We start from the raw sequence: 22,435 nt of genomic DNA, 5'->3' as shown, positions 1-22,435 counted from the left end.
GCGAGTCTCTCCCTAAAACACACACACGTGCACGTGCACACGCACACACACACACACACACACAGTGGAGACAGTCTGCACCTACACAAATACCTGGGGGTACATCTGGATTGTAAACTGGACTGGTCAGTAAATTCACACACAGTCTACAAGAAAGGACAGAGTAGCCTCTACTTTCTGAGTAAGCTGAGATCATTTTTTATTTAATGTCTGCAACAGACTCCTGCAGATGTTCTATTCCCCTTGGACAATATTCCCCTTGGTGGCCCTTTTTACCAGCCCCCCACCCCCCACCCCCACAACGCGAACAACATGGTTCCCTAACCAAAAAGACAAAAAAAACATGAAATCTACAGTCGTACTACATGTGGACATCAGTGTTGTCAAAATATCAACCTGAAGTGGAGAATTGTAGCCTACACCTTGATGAAATACACAGCCATCATCACAGTCCAAAGCATTCACCATAGAAGTAGTTGCAGGTTAGGCTACATCATGCTACTGTTCCATGAAAATGTGCACTCCACTGTCATTTTGACAGTTTGTAGGCCTATTGAAATATCGTTTAATGAAGACAGGATGAGCACGGGCACAAAGTTTTGAGTGTGGGGATTTTTAGAAGTGTAGGCTATAGCTTACAAAAAGTCTGTCTACGTTGTGATCTAGTAAGATCTATTAAAATTCCACTATCTATGGTGAATGAAAATTATCAGTAGAGAAGGGGTGTGGCCAATTTACTGTTTGACAATGAGGTATTGCCGTCTGGTACACGGTATATATACTGGCAAGTCAACAAATTTGCAATAGAAGGTAGTGGAAAGTCGTAAGTCAGCCCCTGTCATAGGACATGTTTATCTTTAGGGCTGGCTGAGAAACATAATAAGGCAGCGATATAACATTTCACTGCCACGGCCCACTGGGACAAGTCCCCGATCTCCCGATGGCCACTCCGCGTCTGCACACGCACACGCCACCATTCACTCACCCCAGCTCCTGACATTTGTTCAGTGCAGGCTGCAGCATTCTCAGTTTATCTGGTGTGATGTTGCACCGTGAGAGCGTCAGGCTGGGTATGGTGGGGCAGCACTGCAGGCAGTACAGCAGCACCCAGCAGTCTGCCCTCGTCAGGGGGATGGACTCAAACTTCACCTCATCCCACACCGCCATGGCTTCCCTCACAAAGTCCTCATCATGGAGCTCATACAGACAGTGGAGAGTGAAGAGCATCTTTCTGCCATCTTTCTTTTCAATGAGTTTAACCACCCACTCTTTCAGATGTTTTTCCAAACAGATGTTGGTGGTCAACTCAAGGTCCTTTAGATCTTGCACCACCTTCACATTTGCAAGACCAAAGAGGAACTGAATGACAGGTAGGAGATGGGTTCTGCCTTGTTGTTGCTCAATTGGATTAAGCAGCTCTTTTACCCTCTCTTCGTCTTGGGTGTAGTGTAGTGCAGTGAAGAACTCCTGGAAGCTGAGATGCATGAAACTGAACATTTCCTTTGTTCCCACTGTCTCCTTCAGCAGGAATTTACACAGGAAGGGAACACTAGTGGGATCTGAGACTGTGCCTTCCACACTCTTCTTGTCAAACAGAACCTGCTGCTTCTGTATTCCACTCTCTGCCAGCTGGCCAAGGCTCCTCAGCAGATCTGGCACTGGCTGCTTCAAACCCTGGCAGTGGTGCTTCAGAAGAATGTACACAAAGTGGACAAATATGGAGGTAGTTGTTTCCAAAGCATTAGTTACTTCTATGTGCTTTACCATGTGCTCCCTAAATACATTGCAGACAATCCAGCAGATCACTGGAATGAAGCAGGAGGTGTAGAGAGTTTCATTTTTCTTCACGCTGCCAAGTGCCTTCTCCCAGAACTTCTCATCTTTACAGAACCTCTTGAAGTAATCACGTACGCCCTCCTCAGAGAAGCCCATAATCTCAGTGCAGCGCACTGCACAGGGCAGATATTTGAGGAGCTTGTTCAGTTTGTCTAAAGCAGTAGGCCTCGTGGTGACCAGCAGGTGGCACTCAGATAGGATGCTTCCCCTCAGAGCGCCCACAATGGCCTCAACATAAGCTGGAGGGGGGGAGTCTTTCACAGAAGACTTGCGGATTTCTGGAACCTGAAGTTCATCAAATCCATCAATAAGGAGAAGCACCTTCTCTGGTGATTCCTTCAGCTTCTTCTGGATCAGTGGAGTAAATTTCTTTTCAACATTCACAAGATCTAAGACACTACTCTGTTCTTCGTCTTTGTACAGGTCGAGTTCCTTGCAGGCGAGGTGTAAAACAAGCTCAAAGCGATCCTGGTAGAGGCTTCCTGATGCCCAGTCCAACATGATCTTCTGAGCGGTGAAGGACTTGCCATGTCCAGAGTTGCCCTGGAGAATTACTGTTTGGGGAACATCTCCACGACCATCAGGCTTAAAGAGCTGGTCCACAGTAATACTTTTATATTCCCTCTGTCTGGCACCAAAGAACCCTGCTCCACTGGTACGCATCTCCTTCTCTCTTTCCTCCTGCTGTCTGTGTTTCTCAATGATCAACAGCTGAGTGTAGCGATCAGTCAGCAAGACATCCTGTCCTGGTAGGGAATTATATTCTTCTACTCTCTTGTACTTTGAGACAATCGATGTTTTCAGCTTCGATAACAATGGCTGTTGGTCTGTAAGAAAGTTAGTGAAATATCTGCTGTAAATGTACAGTAAGTAAATACATGTATGAAGACTTAAGCAATAAGTCACAAGAGGCCATGGTTTATGCGCGATTGATAACGGGTGAGGGTAGTAGGCATGGTACGGTTTGCGTTGCAAACCGAGACCGTACGGTTTGCATGTCACGGAACGGGGTAGTGGGCAACCGCACGGTGCCCACGGTTTCAAAAAAAAAGTGAGTGACCACCGGCGGACGACGCTATTAAAATCCTACTACTTTTACAAGCATAAAACACAAAGACTACGTAGGATATTGAGTGTGGAAAGACTGATTTCTATCAGCCAACTGAAAGACATAATGTAACAGCATGCGCCAGCTGACTAGGCTACAGTAGCCTACAAGCAAGTGCAGGTCGGTCAGCATCATCACCCTCTCCCCCCTCGCTCTCCACGTTAGCGCAAGTGACTGTTCCCAGCCTTTATGCTGACCATTTTAAATTAAATGAACATGAATTTACAAACAATGACAGATTAGCAGAACAAAGTAGACTATGACTTACGTTACAGTAGCCAGTGTAGGCTATATCCACGTGGCATTGAATGGGGATTCCGGACGGCAAAGTGCGAGATAATTGAACATATCCATCAGATTCACTGTGCTGTCCTTAACTGCAATCAACTGTAGGCCTAACTATGGGGCACGACGCGAAGCGGAGTGCCGTAAACCTCCTCACACCCGTTATCAATAGAGCATAACCCACGGACTCAAGTGGCTTATTGCTCATCTAACACTGTTACACCTCATCGATGACGAAATGTATAGGGATGCATCAATATCACTTTTTTGAAAACCGATACAAGTACGAGTACATTAATGTGTGTACTTGCCGATACAGAGTACCGGTACAGATACCTTTTTACCACCAACATACAATGAAAATAAATGCATGGCCTTGTTTTTTTCCACCTGTGATATTTTTTATTGTCCATTTCCATCTGAATTTAAATGTTAATAAATGTATGAGGTGGCACTTTTTACCATGCTGCTTTCAAGTCCACAGAACGCGACGAGATTTTGCATTGTTTCGTGTAATAGCAGTATCGTTTCCTGGTATCGGCAAGTGTTTGGCGAGTATGAGTACGAGTATAATGAGCAGTATCTGTGCCGATACCCGATACCAGTATCGGTGCATCCCTAGAAATGTATTTAAAAATGCTTTAATTTGATCCGTGACGTTTCGCTACAAAAACTCAGCAAGGGGCAATAAACACAGCAGGAATGAAATGTCTTTGCAATCACACTGATACCCCAACCACAGATGGTGCAAAGATGTGCTCTTCTTTCAGACTCCCTACCCCAACTGCAACATATTCTCATTACCGATGTAGATGCGCTGGGTCTAATTTAGATGCGCTGGGTCTAATTTACACGCGCATAGAATCTTCAGGTGGAAGGTGTAGGTTTGCGCTCGATTGACCACAGATATCAGCCAATCAGAACCGAGAACTGGCCCACACAGTGTTAGATATTCATTATACAATACATGTCGCTTATACACTGACCCAAATCCTAAATGGCTTTCCCATTTACAAGCATGTGGAGAGGCGTGCGTAACGCAAGGCAGAAAAATGCTGAGCACTTAACACTGAAAGTCAGATTGAAGCCCTTTCATTGCAACCTTCTTTGTAGTATTCTCATGTGCTGGCGGTTGCATCTGCTTTCACTTTCTCTTTTGTTTTTATAAATGTTGATTACAGAAACCATGGAAACAGTAAAGCAGGCAAACTTCATCATTCACTTTGCTTATCGTCTACATCCTCCAATCCACATTACACTGGTTTCTGAGAGATCAATAGGGATGTCACATCAGAAGAGCAAATCAGAAGTTATATTCTTTAGTTTTCTTGCAGTTTGGGCAGTTGTGGGCCAGCCTCTGATAACATCCAGTTAACGTCATCCGACTCCAAAAGCTGTATTTTATGATGGTCAAGTTTACAAACACTGACTACCATTAATGATCTCTGATGCCACTCACCTGCTTCCTGTTTGGGTGTTGTTGCAGCTGAATCCACAGGGCCTGCAGAGTGACCGGAGAAACTTAAAATCTGTTGTAATTTACTTTAAGGCCACCCTCAATTAGGGCTGCACAATTAATCAAAAATAATCTACAATTGTGATTTAATTGTCGGGATTTAATCTTGCCGATAGTGACCTGCCTTCAAGCGTACATACTATTACTAACATGCTGGTGTTTCTGGCCAGAAATCTCTATCTCCGTAATCGTGCAGCCATACTATTACTATGTGAATGGGCATTCTCAAGTCCATTTTAAATCCCTAAAAAGCAGTGGAAAACTCCACCATCACTCTTATTTAGCCACCATGTATGTGCTGGCCACTCACCAAAGAGGTCTTCACAGAGATCAGGATTCACTTCTCCAAGCAGAGAGAGAAATCTCTGACAAGCCGAATTACCCTTCTTCCATAACATGTCAACAAGACACGTCACCTGGTCCTGAGTCACTTGGTGTTGTTGCAAAACCTCATTTCTCTGGCGACTCGTTATCGCAGACCTGCCAGAGACCCCCTGCTGAAGGCCATCCAGTACAGCTTTCAGAGAAGCTTCACCAATCCTGTTGATGAGCTCCCTGCGAGCCTCAAACACAAGATCTGTGAGGAAACAATTTTCATAGACTCAGGACACATTTAGAGGTAATCCAGAAGTGGTATGATTGTTGCTGACATTGTGTTTAATATTTAGCAGGCTTTGTAATGTTTTGTGACGTTTTTGTTCTGTACCTCTGGCTTTAGGTGGAGATCCCGAATGTGTCGGTTCTTCAGCACCTGTGTGGAGACAGTTGGGTTAAATGTTCAAAACACCTTGCGTTTGGAATACGCATTTTCACCAACCTTTGATCTTAATCTTACCTGCTGCCCCGGGACTGTCCTTGGTTTCCTCCATGTCTCTATGGGGTTCCATGAGGTCCTGACAGAGGCTCTCCTTACTGCCAATCAGAAATGGGATTTCAATTAGTTTTCGAATGTGGAATGCATGGGGATTGGCCAGTTGTGGAATGCATGGGGATTGGCCAGTTGTGGAATGCATGGGGATTGGCCAGTTGTGGAATGCATGGGGATTGGCCAGTTGTGGAATGCATGGGGATTGGCCAGTTGTGGAATGCATGGGGATTGGCCAGTTGTGCACTACAGGGGGAGCAACAGCAGCAGGAAATTTGTCTTGGACATTACAAAGCTGCTGCATACAACACATAACACCCAACACATAACACCCAACACATAACACCCAACACATAACACCCAACACATAACACCCAACACATAACATCCAACACCCAACAAGAAACAAAACAAAACAAAACACACATAACAAAGATACAATAGATCAAGTGCAGTACTGAAGTGCATAATGGGTGTATACTATCTATACATAGCACTACAAGACAGATGTTAGTTAGCGGCTTGAATTTAGTAAATTAATAGATGTGGGAATGAAAGAAAATGTATACCTATTCAGAGGTAACTTTAAACTTTTTTGCTTTTAAAGGGGACTCTATATCGTCTGCCAGAAGGGAGCAGTTCACACGTGGAGTGCAAAAAGTGTGGGGTCTTCGATTATTTTCTTAGCCTGTCTAAGCACAGACTCCTCATATGTTACGTGTAGGGTAGGGTGCTCCCTTACCCCGACCAGAGTGGGTCAGTCTGTTGATTTATGACTTAACTTTAACTGTTAGGTTCCCAAACCAAACCGTGACTGCATATCGTAGTACACTCTCTACAACAGCGCAACAAAAAAGAGGCTTTGCACCCAGAGTCTATTTAACAAGAGGCATTGCCCCTTCCTGCACATCAAACACCCTGAGTCTACTTAACAAGAGGCATTGCCCCTCGCTGCACACCAAACACCCAGAGTCTACTTAACAAGAAGCATTGCCCCTTGCTGCACACCAAACACCCTGAGTCTACTTAAAAAGAGGCATTGCCCCTCGCTGCACACCAAACACCCTGAGTCTACTTAAAAAGAGGCATTGCCCCTTGCTGCACACCAAACACCCAGAGTCTACTTAAAAAGAGGCATTGCCCCTTGCTGCACACCAAACACCCACTCGTAGCCATCAGAAACCTAGCTGGCTCAGAGTTGCATACATTCAACGGTACGTCACGTCAACACTAGAAAGGTAAAGACCGTTATTCTCAATGGTTTAGGCAACTTGAGTAAACTGTTCATATGTTTGCTCAGCTCGATTTTATAGTGGAATACACTGGACTGATCCATCTTGACGTTAGCTACCAAGCTTTCAAAATAGCTAGTTTCCCAGAGCTATGCATTTTGTTTTTGTTTCTATATAAAAAATGGAGCCGCTGCTGGATCCTGGTACACACATTATTTACATGAGCATTTCAAGACAGTTTGTTGTCAAAGTACACACCCAGGTACTTTATAGTCTCAACCTGTGCAATGTTGGTGTTGCAGATGGATAATGGAGCGTGACCCCTACAGCAATTCATTCATTGGTATGATAATAAGGTCATCATATCTTATTTCCACAGTCTACAGACAAAAACCGCATCCCTGAAAGCCAGTCCAAGCCAGTCTGATAAAAATAACCCATCTTAGGTGTTGCATTCAAAACAGCTCATATTAGATAGCGTAAATGTAGCTTCATAAATGTACAGTATAGCTTCATGCAAATGGTTATGCTGTTATGTTATGTGATGGTGTAGACAGGACACCATTCTGCAGACCATAGCTCCCCCTTTATATACGTGTGTACATATCCACTCATACAGACCATAAACATGCATTTTACTTAGGGATGCAAATGATTAATCGACTTTAGATTAGTTGTCGAGCAAGAGGTTGCTCGATCAAAATGTATTAATCGCGATTAATCGCTAGAGGGCGCTAGAGACTGTTGAGTAGTTCTAGTTCTAGTCCTATTCAAATCCATGGTGCGCAGATTTTATCCATTAAATCGTTATTGCAACTTCTAGAGTTCTTGTGGGTCTTTTGGAGATGTGTACTTGAATCCGTGATTAAGCCAAGCCCAATGGTGTAAGGGACTGTACGTTATTTACCGGTGGGGGGGCTGGTGCGCTGGAAGTCCGGTCAAAAAAAAAAATCATGGCCCCCCCCTCCACCTCAATTTTTTTCCCCATGGCCCTCCCCCCACTTCAATTTTGTTTTCCCATGGCCCTCCCCCTACAGGTACAAAAATGTAATATGTAAAATTGGTAGATGAACAACCATCATGACAACAGTCAGAGTAGCCTACATGAAGGACGGTTGTCTGCACTATTATGTGCTATCGATATCAGTGGATACCTATGAGAAGCCGCTAGAATCTACCTCTGCGGCTGCATGGGATGCCTTTTAACTCCACTGTCACCAAGACAAATTGCAGGGACGCAGGAACTCATTTTGACCAGGGGGTGCTGTAGTCAGCGAAGGGTCTGGGAGTCCTCTCCCAAAAAAAAAGTTTTTTTTAGATGCAATTTCCTGCATTCTAATCAAGTTTAGGATGAAGAATGGCGAATCCCATCTGACTAACTTCTTCATGTTTTATGTAGCCTAACCAAGGATGACTAGATTTTACCTTTTTTTGTTTAACATTTCACTTCAAAATTATTAAGTTCTTATGGAAGGGAAACGCGCACCTATGTGGAGGTGAGGGCGTGTTCAAGAGCAAATCGCGCTGCCGTGACAGTTTCTCTCTTCTCCATGGGCAGTCTACAATGTGTGAAATTAGTAGAAATGCATGACTAGGCTATGCGATGCACTTGTGATAGGTGACCGGGCTTTCAAACAATTTAGATTTTCTTGCAATTGCGACTGTGTATCTGACAGTGGTGTAGTCTACTTTTTTTATGGTGGGTATACTGTATATTTGAGATTTTTTTGAAGTGGGTATACTGTATATATTTGTGCCATTCAAAACAATGGATCAATCCATTTTAAGTGGGTATACTGAAATCCCTGAAATTTAGAAGTGGGTATACTCCGTATACCCGCGTTCTACGTAGACTACACCACTGGTATCTCAAGATGCATACGATCAGGACCCCTGCCTTGTCTCCCCGCCCGCGCACAAAAGCACGCACACACAGACAGGCATAGGCCTACTGCTTCCCGAATGTGATTAGGCTACACTCTGACGGCCAAAGAGTTTGTGCTGTGATCGGCGAGAGAAGTAGGTTAAGCGCCAAAGCAGCTGGTGCCATTGCTGGCTATTGATACAGGGAGAGTGTGAAAGCCACCTTTAGTTTGCATTTGACGTTGGCCATATTTTAGACGCACTAAAAGGTGCCGCTACACGGTGGTCAAATCAGCAGCAAGAGGCAAAAGGAACAAATCGCCACCACTACAAAAGTCCAAAACATCTAACAATAGCACAGCCATTTCACACCGCGGCAATTCAATTTTGGCAACAGTTATGATAGACAAGCCACGCACACCATCGGCTGTGCTATATTCACCCCATAGCCAACTCCGAGGCTAAGATAGACTTCACCAGCAATAGGCAAGACCTAGCCTACCAATGTGCTACTACGAATCCAATCTCCACCACAAGAAACAAAAGTCACTTCTTACCTGACACAGTGCACAATTTTGGTGACATTCCCTTCTTCCGTCGCACTTTAAATTCACCTAATTCCTTGCTTAGTTGGTCCGTTTTTGATCACCAAAGTGATGAGACTTCTCTTCACAACAAGTTAGCTCCTCCAATGGGTTTAAGACCGTGTTGATGCATGCCCAAGCCAACATATCGCTGTTAATACCACTTTTATTAATACCTTGACACCACAAGCTAAACAAAACAAACGTCTCTCTCGGCGGTGCTATGCGACCATTGAACACAGATGTAAAGCACACGGCGGTGCCATTATATAAAATCATGACTTACCAGAGGCTGTGACCACCAGTTGACTACAACACAACACCTCTCCAAAATTCCTCTGGAAATGCCCATCCAATTCGTTGTCAAAACTTCCCAAACTGTTTAGCCCATAGGCCTATAGTTCACCTCAGCTAGTTTGATATTTGCTCACGGTCATTTTCTATGATGCTCAATGTTCCTCCGTAGCACTAGCAATCCTACAGTGAAAGAGAGTCAGCGCGGGCAATCTACAGTAGCTACCCAAGCAGCAAAACACGTTTTCTGAACCAATTGACACGTTTTTTAACGGTGTCATTTAGGTGTTGAATAAAACCAACGTGTCAAACACGTTTGTGGAACGTTTTCTTTGACACGTTTGCAAAAACACCTTTTAAAAGCGTTCAATACACGTTTAGGTTTAGTGTCAAATGACACGTGAAAATACCAACGCACCTGACACGAAATCTGAACGTACAAATTTGGTGTCAAAAGACACGTTTCTTAAAACACTGATCTGACACCAAATTCGAACATGCAGTTTTGGTGTCATAAGACACGTTTTTTAAAACACTGATCTGACACGAAATCTGAAAGTACAGATTTGGTGTCAAAAGACACGTTTTTAAAACACTGATCTGACACGAAATCTGAACGTACAAATTTGGTGTCAAAAGACACGTTTCTTAAAACTAGGGATGCAAATTATCAATTAATTCATTAATCATTAGTTGATAGCCTTATCGATCGACTTACTGATTAATTGATAAGCAGCGTTTTTCCCCCGAAATCTCAATGTTTCTCGAAAAAAAAACTACTCAATCTAAACATTTTCATTCAAAATTGAGAGAAAATACCACATTAGTTCTATTTCAATTATGTAATCCAAAGGTGTTTTAAATATTGGGTCATTTCACGTGAAATCAGACACTTTGGGACCCGACCGACCCGGATTTCAATCATACTTGGTGTGCCTTTTCAGTAGCAAGGTAGCACCCCAGAACTGCATTGGTTTGAATCTGACACTAATATTAAGGGAGAAACAGACTAGGAAAGGTTCACATGTGAGGGTAGGACACTATACATTCAGCCTTGAATATATCAGTCAGTGTTAGTCACAAAAAGATACCTGTGGTGTTATTTGAAAGCTCTTTTCCGGCTCTACATATTACACAATCACCTTGGAATACAACTACTCTCAGAATATGAATTATGATAAATTGAAAAATTAAAAATTGAATATCTAAAAAACTCATATTTTAAAATGGCCAGTTCCTTGTCCAAACGTAGCCGGCAATGTCATGAGCAGCACCTAAAATGCTGGTGTTCGGTTTGTTATTCATTTCAGAGAGAAGTTGACTCACAAATATGGCATCATACAGACCACTTACTAATAATATGGTAATACCATAGTAGCATCACATGACAAAACAAAAACAAAACAAAAATGGTCAGTGTCCATGGTCCCAGGTTTCAGAAACTAAGACAGATGTCCATTTATACACCAAATGATGATATGTGAATGTTTGAACATTCCTTCTCTGTGTACCTGTGCCATCTTCCCTTTACCGTACTTTAAAGAGATAATCAATGGCTACACTCTCATTTTGTACTCTACCAGTGCATTCGAAGCAGCAGCTGTGTCTTTTGTAGATAATGTATAAGTACGTCCCGTTGCAGTTACAGGTTCCACTACCAGAAGCACATCCTGATGATCCATGACAAGTATATCTAGTCTGAAGGGAAAAGTGAAGGATGGAGATGGCCCATGAGGATGCAGGAAGTTCAGTTTCACCTCTCCAGTGCTCGGCATACATTCCTCAGCACATGCTAGCCACCAGTTGCCATCATATACAGCTACAATATACCCTTTGATGCTTGAAAATGTAACACATTCCTTTACTGAGCTCACTCTTTCAACTCTGCCTTCTCTAAATGCTGAAAATGGCCTAACTTCCACTGTGTCCATTGACAATGGGCAGAAGCTGTGTAGTTTTTCAGTACCTGGAATAGTTCTTGCAGATTCAAACCTTTTCAACAGGTTCTCAGCTTCATGATGGTACATCTCTGTTGTGGCAAACTGGCAATGGATGTTCTTGATTGAATAGCATCTTGAATTATAAAACTATAGTTTTAAAAACGTTCCTGGTTCAAGGGAGTCAGTCAAGGATAATGTCAAGAACATCCATTGCCAGTTTGCCACAACAGAGATGTACCATCATGAAGCTGGGACGTACTTATACATTATCTACAAAAGACACAGCTGCTGCTTCGAATGCACTGGTAGAGTACAAAATGAGAGTGTAGCCATTGATTATCTCTTTAAAGTACGGTAAAGGGAAGATGGCACAGGTACACAGAGAAGGAATGTTCAAACATTCACATATCATCATTTGGTGTGTATAAATGGACATCTGTCTTAGTTTCTGAAACCTGGGACCATGGACACTGACCATTTTTGTTTTGTTTTTGTTTTGTCATGTGATGCTACTATGGTATTACCATATTATTAGTAAGTGGTCTGTATGATGCCATATTTGTGAGTCAACTTCTCTCTGAAATGAATAACAAACCGAACACCAGCATTTTAGGTGCTGCTCATGACATTGCCGGCTACGTTTGGACAAGGAACTGGCCATTTTAAAATATGAGTTTTTTAGATATTCAATTTTTAATTTTTCAATTCATCATAATTCATATTCTGAGAGTAGTTGTATTCCAAGGTGATTGTGTAATATGTAGAGCCAGAAAAGAGCTTTCAAACAACACCACAGGCATCTTTTTGTGACTAACACTGACTGATATATTCAAGGCTGAATGTATAGTGTCCTACCCTCACATGTGAACCTTTCCTAGTCTGTTTCTCCCTTAATATTAGTGTCAGATTCAAACCAATGCAGTTCTGGGGTGCTACCTTGCTACTGAAAAGGCACACCAAGTATGATTGAAATCCGGGTCGGTCGGGTCCCAAAGTGTCTGATTTCACGTGAAATGACCCTATTCCCACTATTCACACCCCTCTTCACACACACTCTTCACATGCCCATTTCACCTGGGTCTCTTGTCAGTTGAATTATCGATTAATAGCGATTCATGTTTTTTAATTGAATAATGCATTGATCGATTAAAGTCGATTCATTGATTAATCGTTTGCATCCCTACTTAAAACACTGATCTAGCACTGAAGTCCAAGTTGTTTTTGTCTGAACTGGATGCAGCTGTGCAGCTCGCGCTTGGCCGGTTGCTAGGCGACCGCTCTGATTAACTGAAAATTCACTTCTTTTGCCTGACCTGACAGACCTTCACCCTCTTGATTTCACCGTAAACTTTTACTATTTTATCCTTCATCTTTCATATTTTCACCTTCTTTGACTTTACCCGCATCCTCTTTACTACCAACTATCAACCCTCCTTTTGACAATTTCTCTTTCTGGATCTACAACGTGAAACTTCAAACGTGAAACTCCGGTGAGTTGTCATTAGCATTTCGCTAATAACATTTACTCATTAGAAACAATGGGGGCTTTTAGACTGTAATGAAACGTGGTTTCCATACTTCTAGTCTACCGTTACGAACATTGTATTGTTCTATAGACTAGTATTTAAGATTACTACAGGTGCCACCTCTGTATTATTTTATTAATAAGGTGAGAAGACATAGAAGTATGTTGACAAGATTTTGTTTCATATTTCATACACGAGTCCCTTGAACCCAACGGACATTACAGTGAAATCCTCGCGACCAGTAAATCATGATTTTTAGAGAGGGCTCATGCAGCTGCGGCCCATTATGATATTTGTCATGAGCATCACTTGTTGAATAAGTTCTTCTTTTCATGTTTCAGGTGAAGCCAACGCAAGCGTCCTCTTCAACATTGTCAACAGAAAGCCCAGACACAGACTGCACTCCAGGGCCCGGTTGCACAAAACACCTTAAGTTTTCTCCCTTAAGTGTGACCCTTAAGGGCTCATTTTCCCTTAGCTAAGGGATCTACTTAAGGGGGTTGCACAGAATGCCTTAAGTCCTTCCCTTAGGTAAGGGAAAGCCCTAAGGGATTTACTACAGTAAATTGATCATTGTCATCTTCATGCATGTTAGCAAAATAAATGTGGGGTTTGAGGGCAATAAAAACATTTCGTGATGGTGGGACAATGGACGAGACTGAGAGGGAGGAAATTAATGAATGGGCTACCCTAACCCCGCGGCCATAACTTCATCCGATAATCTTCACAATGAGGAAACACTGAATATACGCAGATATTTGAGTAAAAAATAGACGTTTTGTTATGAGAACTTGATGTTATAGGTCTAATGAAGTGCCACCCAAAAATGTTCTTGCCCATCCAACGCTGATTTTCTGGCACAATTATCAGCTGCAAGACGGCAGGGAGAGCACAACTCCTGTAGCATGGTCGGTCCAATTCGAGACGGTCGGATAATTCATATATGGATTGTCTATCAAATCTATAATTAATAATTAACGGTTCGTCGGTAAGCGTGCCTATCCATTGGGTTCTCCCGGTCGCGGAAAACTCTTATTTGAATCCGTTGATCACGTTGTTGAATGTGCATAAACTCGGCCATGTCTGACTTAAAGCGATGGTTCGGAGTAGAATCACCCTAATGCCATTTGAACCGTGACACCCATCCACCTTTACACCCGAAGTGTTTTCTGCCGCAGACTTACATCAACAGAGTTGCCGTGTTATTCGATGTTTATTCCGGTTAGCTTGACTCAAGCGCATATGGATACTGGGCACCGTCTCCAAACTTTCCCCACAAAAATAACATGTCATTACACCAAACTTCTGCAGTAGCACAAATATGGTCTGTACTCACGAAACGAAGCATTTGGAAGTTTGGAAATAGTCCAGGAGTTTAGTATTATCAACACAAGCTGAATAGCTTCTCTGCTGCTAAAGCTGTGCCAACGTTACTTCCGTCATATGAGACAAGCCCGTAAAAGTCTTCAACAAACTTCCAGACGAGAGTGTTAAAAAAGTTTTCACTGAATTGTGATTAAGGCTTATATTTTCAAGGCAATACTTAAAATATATTTCAAATCTTACCTACTATCAATTAGACAAGGATTTTCGTTATCAATACTGATGCTGAATTCACTTTTCATTGTGCATATTATGAGCTTCGTTGAGGACTCTTACATGCTTGTCTTAGATGACGGAAGTAACGTTGGCGCAGCTTTAGCAGCAGAGAAGCTATTCGGCTTGTGTTGATAATAATAAACTCCTGGACTATTTCCAAACTTCCAAATGCTTCGTTTCGTGAGTACAGACCATATTTGTGCTACTGCAGAAGTTTGGTGTCATGACATGTTATTTTTGTGGGGAAAGTTTGGAGACGGTGCCCAGTATCCATATGCGCTTGAGTCAAGCTAACCGGAATAAACATCGAATAACACGGCAACTCTGTTGATGTAAGCCTGCGGCAGAAAACACTTCGGGTGTAAAGGTGGATGGGTGTCACGGTTCAAATGGCATTAGGGTGATTCTACTCCGAACCATCGCTTTAAGGCGACGATATCGGTCCCTCGATATTTTCCCTTAACTTAGTTGTTAAGGTCTTTTGTGCAACGATTTTAACGAACTTAAAGGGATTTCTTAACTTTAAGGGAAACTCTTAAATATTTAAGGGGAAACCCTTAAGGAAAACTTAAGGGGAAATTTTAAGGGTGTTTGTGCAACTGACTTTCACTTAGGGGACCCTTAACTCAGACTTTAAGGGAAATACTTAACTTAAGGTGTTTTGTGCAACCGGGCCCAGCCCCTTAAGTCCAAGTGGCAGCTTGTTTTAAAAAAATAAATACATGCATTACACATATGCTTTTCTTCTTTTGCATAATTAGGCTAACTAAGGCTATAATAATAAAAGTTGCAATAATGGTAATGGCCTCATAAATGCTATAGGATAAAGCATAGGCCAAATTTTAAGCCCCTAACAGAAAAAGCAAGCCCATATGGCGCTGCGGCAGGTTTTATTTTTGGTGTCAAAAATAGGTGTTGAACACGTAATAAAACCCAAATGTACACCTTATTTGTACGTCCGTGGACGTGTTTTTCCGAACGTGTTGTTTGACACCATTTTGAAACGTTTAGAGAACGTGTTGGACACCAAAAAATAACCCTTTCAGAACGTGCTGAGCACGTAATCGGGAACCTACAAATTAACCATATCTGAACGCAATTCTGAACCTATTCTGAACCAATTCTGAACGTGTCACTCACCAAAAATAAACGTTAAAAAAACGTGTTGGGCACGTTAATTTGCTGCTTGCATGCACCTGATAGTTCTACAGATACTCATGAACGGCGTGACGTTTTCCATGTGCGTTACGCCCATTTGTGGGGGAAAACAACCCATGCAAGTCAATTGGTGATGTTGGGGTTTAATAAACGTAAGATACGGGCCTGTAGACTATCGTTGTTCACGCGCAACGTGCCGAAAACGTGTTGTGTTGCCGGCTGTTCAAATAATATAGCCAAACAGCCGTGGCTGAAGCATGGAATGTGTTCATTTAGGCTAGCCGATTTAGCATGTAAGTCAATGAGACATTCGGTTTGTTTTCACCCATAAAGGGGCGTAACGCAAATTCAAGACCAAAGTACCCGGATGGTCGTTCATGAGTATACACGCTTCAGTGCTAAAGTATGCACCCGGGACCTTGCATAGCAAAGCGATGTGTTTCAGAGCATTTCTTTATTATTATTTAAAATAATATATGAAAATAAAATAAAAAAAAATTTTCCATTCGTTTTTTTCCCATGGCCCTCCCCCTAACTCCGATTTTTTTTGCCATGGCCCTCCCCTCCACCTCATTTTTTTTGCCATGGCCCTCCCCCCCCCCCCCCCCGGTAAATTACGAACAGTCCCTAAGTTGTTACTGTTTGAATTATGAGAAAAACGATCTTTCAAGACAGGCAAATGTCACTGCAAGCAGCATTTCACTGTAGGGTTAAGCTTGCTATGTTAGCTTAGAGTGCTAACTAGCGAAATCACAAACGTAGTCATTTCAAATTGTGAGCTGTAATATTAATCACTAACACCCTGTCAGATATCAAGACTAGTATTAGCTGAACTGGGCATGGTAGTATATGACCATGCATGAAGAGGAGCACCATCTGTTCAATTTCAGGTGAATCCATGTTAGCTGTAAGTGTTGTTGTCATAGCTCCATTCATTCTCAATGGAGCCTGTTAGCTTATTAGCTCTCCTTACAGACACAGGAAATAGATTTTTTTGTTCAGAAACGAACTTTGTTGCATTATGGACAACAACACACCACCCAAAAGATAGCATTTCTTTGTTTTGAAGCGTATAAAATTAAAATGATTGTGGTTGATCATGCTGGCTGACACACCTATATGCAGACAAGTTCTGAGTTTGATCACGTTTCACTCAACGACACGTTGTATGTCATCATCATATCTCAGGCAACTGCAAGGCGACATAGAGGGGGCGTGGGGCTACTAGTTCACTCCTGCAGCGTGAAACCAAGCAATGCCCCCCCAAAGGTGGTGTGGAGATGCCATAGAAAAGATGTCTGCTTTCTTTTCCTAATGCATAATTACTTGAGGAATATCTAATATAATATAACATAATACATTAAAATACAATATGGGCTTAATGATCATAATATAGGCCTAATTCTCATAATATAATTTAATTTATTATATGGTTGTGACGTCATCGGTCGAATGCTCCATTCATTTCAACGGGGCTCCCCAACGTTCGCACGTCTGTTATTTTTCGATAACGGACGGGTTGGTCTATAACAGACCGCTGTCAATGGCAACAAGACTTTTCACTGCTAAAGCGACTTTTCAACAAGACTCTAATCAGCTGCTGTGATAGACAGCACCTGTTGTCCTGGCTACCTAGCTGTTGCCTAGCGGTGTTCCACAACGGCACTGTTTTGTTTTGCGCAGCAACAATCTTAACATTAAATAGGCCTAAAGAAATGTCCCCGCCATGTGTGAGTCATTTAAGTATATCCATATAATAAGCGGGTTAACTTTCGGCGAGTCGGTCGCTTTGTGGAATAGCAGCACTTCAGAGAGAACAAGACCCCTCCGCTCCGCATCGGGGTCTAAATATTCTCTCTGTCGTGCTGCTATTCTACGGTAGCGACCTTCTCGCCGAACGTTAACCCTTACATAACAATATAGGCTTATACTTTTTGAACTCAGTGTTTTAACTATTTAGCTGATATTTTAAAAGGCCCTATGAAATTCAGGTGAAAAAACACCGCTTATCAATTAATCGAAAGTCGATCGTTAACACTATCAACTAATGATTAATGAATTAATCGATCATTTGCATCCCTACATGCAACTGTTCTGGTGTGCACTCATCCCTTCTCCCCCTGCTATGTTGCACTTAAAAAAACACTCATTACCTCTCTCTCATTCTCTCCTACCCCCCCATTCTTTAAATACTTGTGTCACTGCAATTATTCAACATTGTACATACTACATTCTATATAATTACATTGTAATTATAGTAATCTTTAAAAATATTGTTATTGTTAAAATCCTAAACATATTGGGATATTATTTTTTGCTTCACATACCTGTGTTTGGATGACGCGTTTCATCTCTGAATTCAATAAGGCCGCCATCTTTTCACCAGTCACTCTTCAAGGACACCGAGCTCTGTGCAGATGACTCTGGTCTCTGTGACATGACTCTGTGGAACAGACAGACCAACATGAGAGAGAGAGAGAGAGAGAGAGAGAGAGAGAGAGAGAGAGAGATTTCAGTTTCAGCTAAATGTATTAAAATACCACATTTAAATTAGTACTATTTCAATTCTTTAATCCAAATGTGTTTTATATATTCCCCCTATTCACACCCCTCTTCACACACACTCTTCACATGCCCATTTCACCTGGGTCTTTTGTAGGTTGAATTGCGATTAATTGCGATTTATGTTTTTTAATCGATTAAGGCATTGATTAATCGATTAATCGTTTGCATCCCTAGTTTCAGCTAAATGTATTTAAATGTAACCCATCAGCTGTGTAGGTGACATTTGCAGGTTATGTTCAGGTTAACTTGGTGTTAAACAAGTCTTAATCCCAAAGCGCGAAACACTTTGGATGAGGATCATTCTATCACACGAAGGCACACACATTACAAAAACATTCTGCTTTGCGCGCAGACAAGAATCCCAAAATGCAGTGGTTAGAACCTGTTTTCTAGACGGCTGGATGTTGTAGCTATTTCTGTGATTTCTGTTCCATTCTGGAAGAACATCTTAACATGTGGAGTTGTACTAGAATAGAGTACTTTTATTACTCTATAACTTTATTACTTAAGGAAATGAAAGTGTCTGTCAGCTTACATAAATAATCAAATATATACAGCACACACTTGAGTACAGCAAAAACACGCGCGCACACACACACACACACACACACACACACACACACACACACACACACACACACACACACACACACACACACACACACACACACACACACACACACACACACACACACGTGATGTGTGTAAATTCGTTTTATATGCTATAGTATGTAAATAAAGTTACATTGTATCACGCCAATCACGTGACCGCAACGTTTGAGTGACAGCAGTTTCCAACCAATCAGAGGCTGCATCCGATCCCGAAAGCCCGCCTTTTCACCAGACACTATAGTGTAATTTAAGAGCATACCAAACAATAATGAGCAACATGACAATAGTTCTCCAGCGGTGTGATTGAGAGTACACATTCCATGCAAGTGGATAAAACAGCCAGCTGACAAGACAACAGGTTCTTGTGGAAGCCAAAGTGAAAGCCCAACAGGTAAACTCCAACTCCCATTGTCACTGTGACACAGCATTCCACAGGACATAACGAAATTGCATTTATGCCTCCAATGCCTTTACAGCCCCCAACGGCGCCCCCCAGGGAGCAGTGCGGCGGGACGGTACCATGCTCAGGGTACCTCAGTCATGGAGGAGGATGGGGGAGAGCACTGGTTAATTACTCCCCCCCCCAACCTGGCGGGTCGGGAGTCGAACCGGCAACCTTTGTTCTACAAGCCTGGCGTCCGACCTAAACGCTTACCCATGACTGCCCTATCTAGCAATTATAGGGCCTATGTCAAAACATTTTTCCTAACTAGTTTTCAATCAGTATTTCAGGACAAAAATGTCTATTAAAAATATATGTTTTAGCCATATTTCATTGATTTTAGGCAGCTCCATTAAAACCCATTTATTCTTCACATCCCTGCAGTGATTGCCATTTGCCACCCATCAGTCCAGACACACCTGGGAAATAATTACCAGCACCTGAAGAGCAATAACGCACCGATGACCCCTAGTGGCAGGAGGACTTAACAGCGATATCAGCTGGTGTGGAAACATCAACCGTTGTCAGAAGACACCAGAATGAAAAAGCACAAATCTTTGTTTTTTTTTAAGTGCCACCCTTATAAAATCTGTTGTAGGCCTACTGTGCTGCTGGGCTGTGCACTAGTCTGGGTTTAGGCCTACTGTGTTGCTGGGCTGTGCACTAGTCTGGGTTTAGGCCTACTGTGCTGCTGGGCTGTGCGCTAGTCTGGGTTTAGGCCTACTGTGCTGCTGGGCTGTGCGCTATTCTGGGTTTAGGCCTACTGTGCTGCTGGGCTGTGCACTATAGTCTGGGTTTAGGTCTACTGTGCTGCTGGGCTGTGCGCTAGTCTGGGTTTAGGTCTACTGTGCTGCTGGGCTGTGCGCTAGTCTGGGTTTAGGTCTACTGTGCTGCTGGGCTATGCACTAGTCTGGGTTTAGGCCTACTGTGCTGCTGGGCTGTGCATTAGGCTAGTCTGGGTTTAGGCCTACTGTGCTGCTGGGCTGTGCACTATAGTCTGGGTTTAGGCCTACTGTGTTGCTGGGCTGTGCGCTAGTCTGGGTTTAGGCCTACTGTGCTGCTGGGCTGTGCGCTAGTCTGGGTTTAGGTCAGAGGTGCACAAAGTAACAGTAAAGCCATGGTGGAAGTAGGCCTACAACAGCACCATATTACATAGTTGTTACACCATTTACTACATTGTATCTGATGAAAAAGATAGCATAGACTAGCCTACTGAAAAAGACACTAAACAACTAACAAGGGTGAATGAATGAATGAATGAATGAATGAATGAATTAATTTATTTATTTAGTGTATTAGGTGTAAAAACATTGCACAGCAACAATAACCATAGCCTACATTGAAAGGCATAAATAGACAGGGGTGTACACAGAAGAGTCTGAAGAGTTATTTCCATTGTGGTCCCTAAAGAGCACAGCACAAACTTTATCCAACCAGCACATCAAATGAAACAAGTCAAGATAGCCTACTAAACGGTTGGGCTTGACAGACTTTTGAACTAGGCCTACCCAAAGCACTCTCCTTTAAGTCAAGGTAGTTGAAGTAGCCTATTTAATACTTTGGATATAGTTCAAAAGTCTGTCAAGCGCTAAAAGGAATAACCAGATGCACCCCTTCAATCTGGAGAACAGACTATAGAGCGCTCGCTACTCTTTCATTTTGCAACTAAACTGTTGGGATAAAGGCTGCCGCGTTTTCGCCCAAGTGAAATTTAAACAAATAGCCTATCATGACGCACTGGCGTTTAATTCATTTATCAGTATTCCGAAGGCGCTGCAGAAATTATTGATAATCGCAGCCCCTTTAGACTTCCTAGACGATCCGTGTGATCAGCCGTGATGTAGGCCTAGTGGTTAGAGAGTTGGTTTTCAATCTAGGGGTTGCCGATTCAAATCCCCCCTGACCTCTCCCTACATCTCCATCCATGGCTGAAGTGCCCTTGAGCAAGGCACCTAACTCCACATTGCTCCAGGGACTGAAACCAATAGGCTACCATGAAAAATAATAGTTGTAAGTCGCTCTGAATAAAAATGAAAGCGTCAGCTATGTGCAATCATATCGCTCTCTGGTCGGCTGCGCTTGCCCTGCAACGATACGCGCAGCTTGTGGGCTTTGAAACACGGGGAAGACACACCAACATCTAAATCAGTGGCGTAGCAGTAGACTACAGGTTACCACCAGTCAAGGTATTCAGGTTTTACTAACCCCAGTTTACTAAGTTAACTCTGGGTTAGCCTATAGCGTTGTGAAAGTTGATCTCGTCGTAATACAACAGGCCGTCGTTCCAATACGCGCAGCGCTTTTTTGGAGCAGAACACCTCTAGACTAAGCGCAGGGGTAGGAGGGTACAACAGCTGTCGGTCGCAAAAAACTCTTCTATAGGTATGCCTACATTAAGGCTATCACGGGAATGTAAAACATTCATTTGCATCCGAGAAAATAATCTACTTTCGGTTTTACCACGGTCGCCATTACAAGAAGTAATAGACTACCTACCTCTAGGATACTTTGCAGAAACGTAACAGATTCCCAGCTCACTTAACTAAACTGTTTAGAAGAAACACAATACATCACTTACAGTCATTGCCTCCTCGGCCTAAAATCGCTGGAGTAGAAGTAAGTAGAAACTTGTAAACAGTTGGTAGACGGCACACCTTCCCCTTGTGAAGTCTCGTTCTGGAAAGAGGAAATAAAGCGTTCTACCGGTGTAAAATCTTGGGCCGTAACAACTGGCGACTGCAGATGTTAGAAGCAATGGTGATTGGTCGTAAGTAAATGTCACTCTTAATCTAGGGCGTATTCGTTCAGACCAGGATTGATAGACTTGCGTTTTGACCAATCGCATCTGGAGTCGCCAGTTGATACGGGGACCCAGATAGTGGGCCTTTCTCAAAACCTAGGACAGTTTCCTTCCAAGTGCATCAGCCTATTTAGTCAAGCCAGTGATTGGATACTCTTTGGTGAACTCTACAGAATATCCAATCACTGGGCGTGACTAATAAAGAGTATC

At 42.6% G+C, this 22,435-nt stretch overlaps 1 protein-coding gene across 1 annotated transcript; it reads right to left on the bottom strand.

Moving 5' to 3' along the window:
* Positions 1 to 751: 751 nt before the first annotated feature.
* Positions 752 to 22,116, bottom strand: LOC134437277 (NACHT, LRR and PYD domains-containing protein 1 homolog). Its single transcript, XM_063186770.1, has 7 exons — positions 22,004 to 22,116; positions 18,134 to 18,247; positions 5,581 to 5,657; positions 5,452 to 5,496; positions 5,056 to 5,322; positions 4,689 to 4,730; positions 752 to 2,663 (listed from the first exon to the last, which is right to left on the bottom strand). Exons 3-7 carry the CDS (start codon positions 5,630 to 5,632, stop codon positions 982 to 984), a joined length of 2,088 nt encoding a protein of 695 aa, XP_063042840.1. The 5' UTR covers positions 5,633 to 5,657; positions 18,134 to 18,247; positions 22,004 to 22,116; the 3' UTR covers positions 752 to 981.
* Between the last annotated feature and the right edge of the window lie 319 nt (positions 22,117 to 22,435).

The sequence above is a fragment of the Engraulis encrasicolus genome, chromosome 21 (genome assembly GCF_034702125.1).
Source record: "Engraulis encrasicolus isolate BLACKSEA-1 chromosome 21, IST_EnEncr_1.0, whole genome shotgun sequence".
NCBI lineage: Eukaryota > Metazoa > Chordata > Actinopteri > Clupeiformes > Engraulidae > Engraulis > Engraulis encrasicolus.
Note: the sequence above shows the minus strand (reverse complement) of the source record. Positions and strands in the feature narration are given on the sequence as shown.

Bases quoted from the DNA above. Each gene is read 5' to 3' on its own strand.
- LOC134437277 (XM_063186770.1), bottom strand. From the start codon at position 5,632: ATGGAACCCCATAGAGACATGGAGGAAACCAAGGACAGTCCCGGGGCA. The intron at 4,731-5,055 runs GTGAGTGGCCAG...GTCACTCTGCAG, and splicing joins TCTCTGTGAAGACCTCTTTG to GCCCTGTGGATTCAGCTGCA. The intron at 2,664-4,688 runs GTGAGTGGCATC...ACTTTCTTACAG, and splicing joins AACACCCAAACAGGAAGCAG to ACCAACAGCCATTGTTATCG.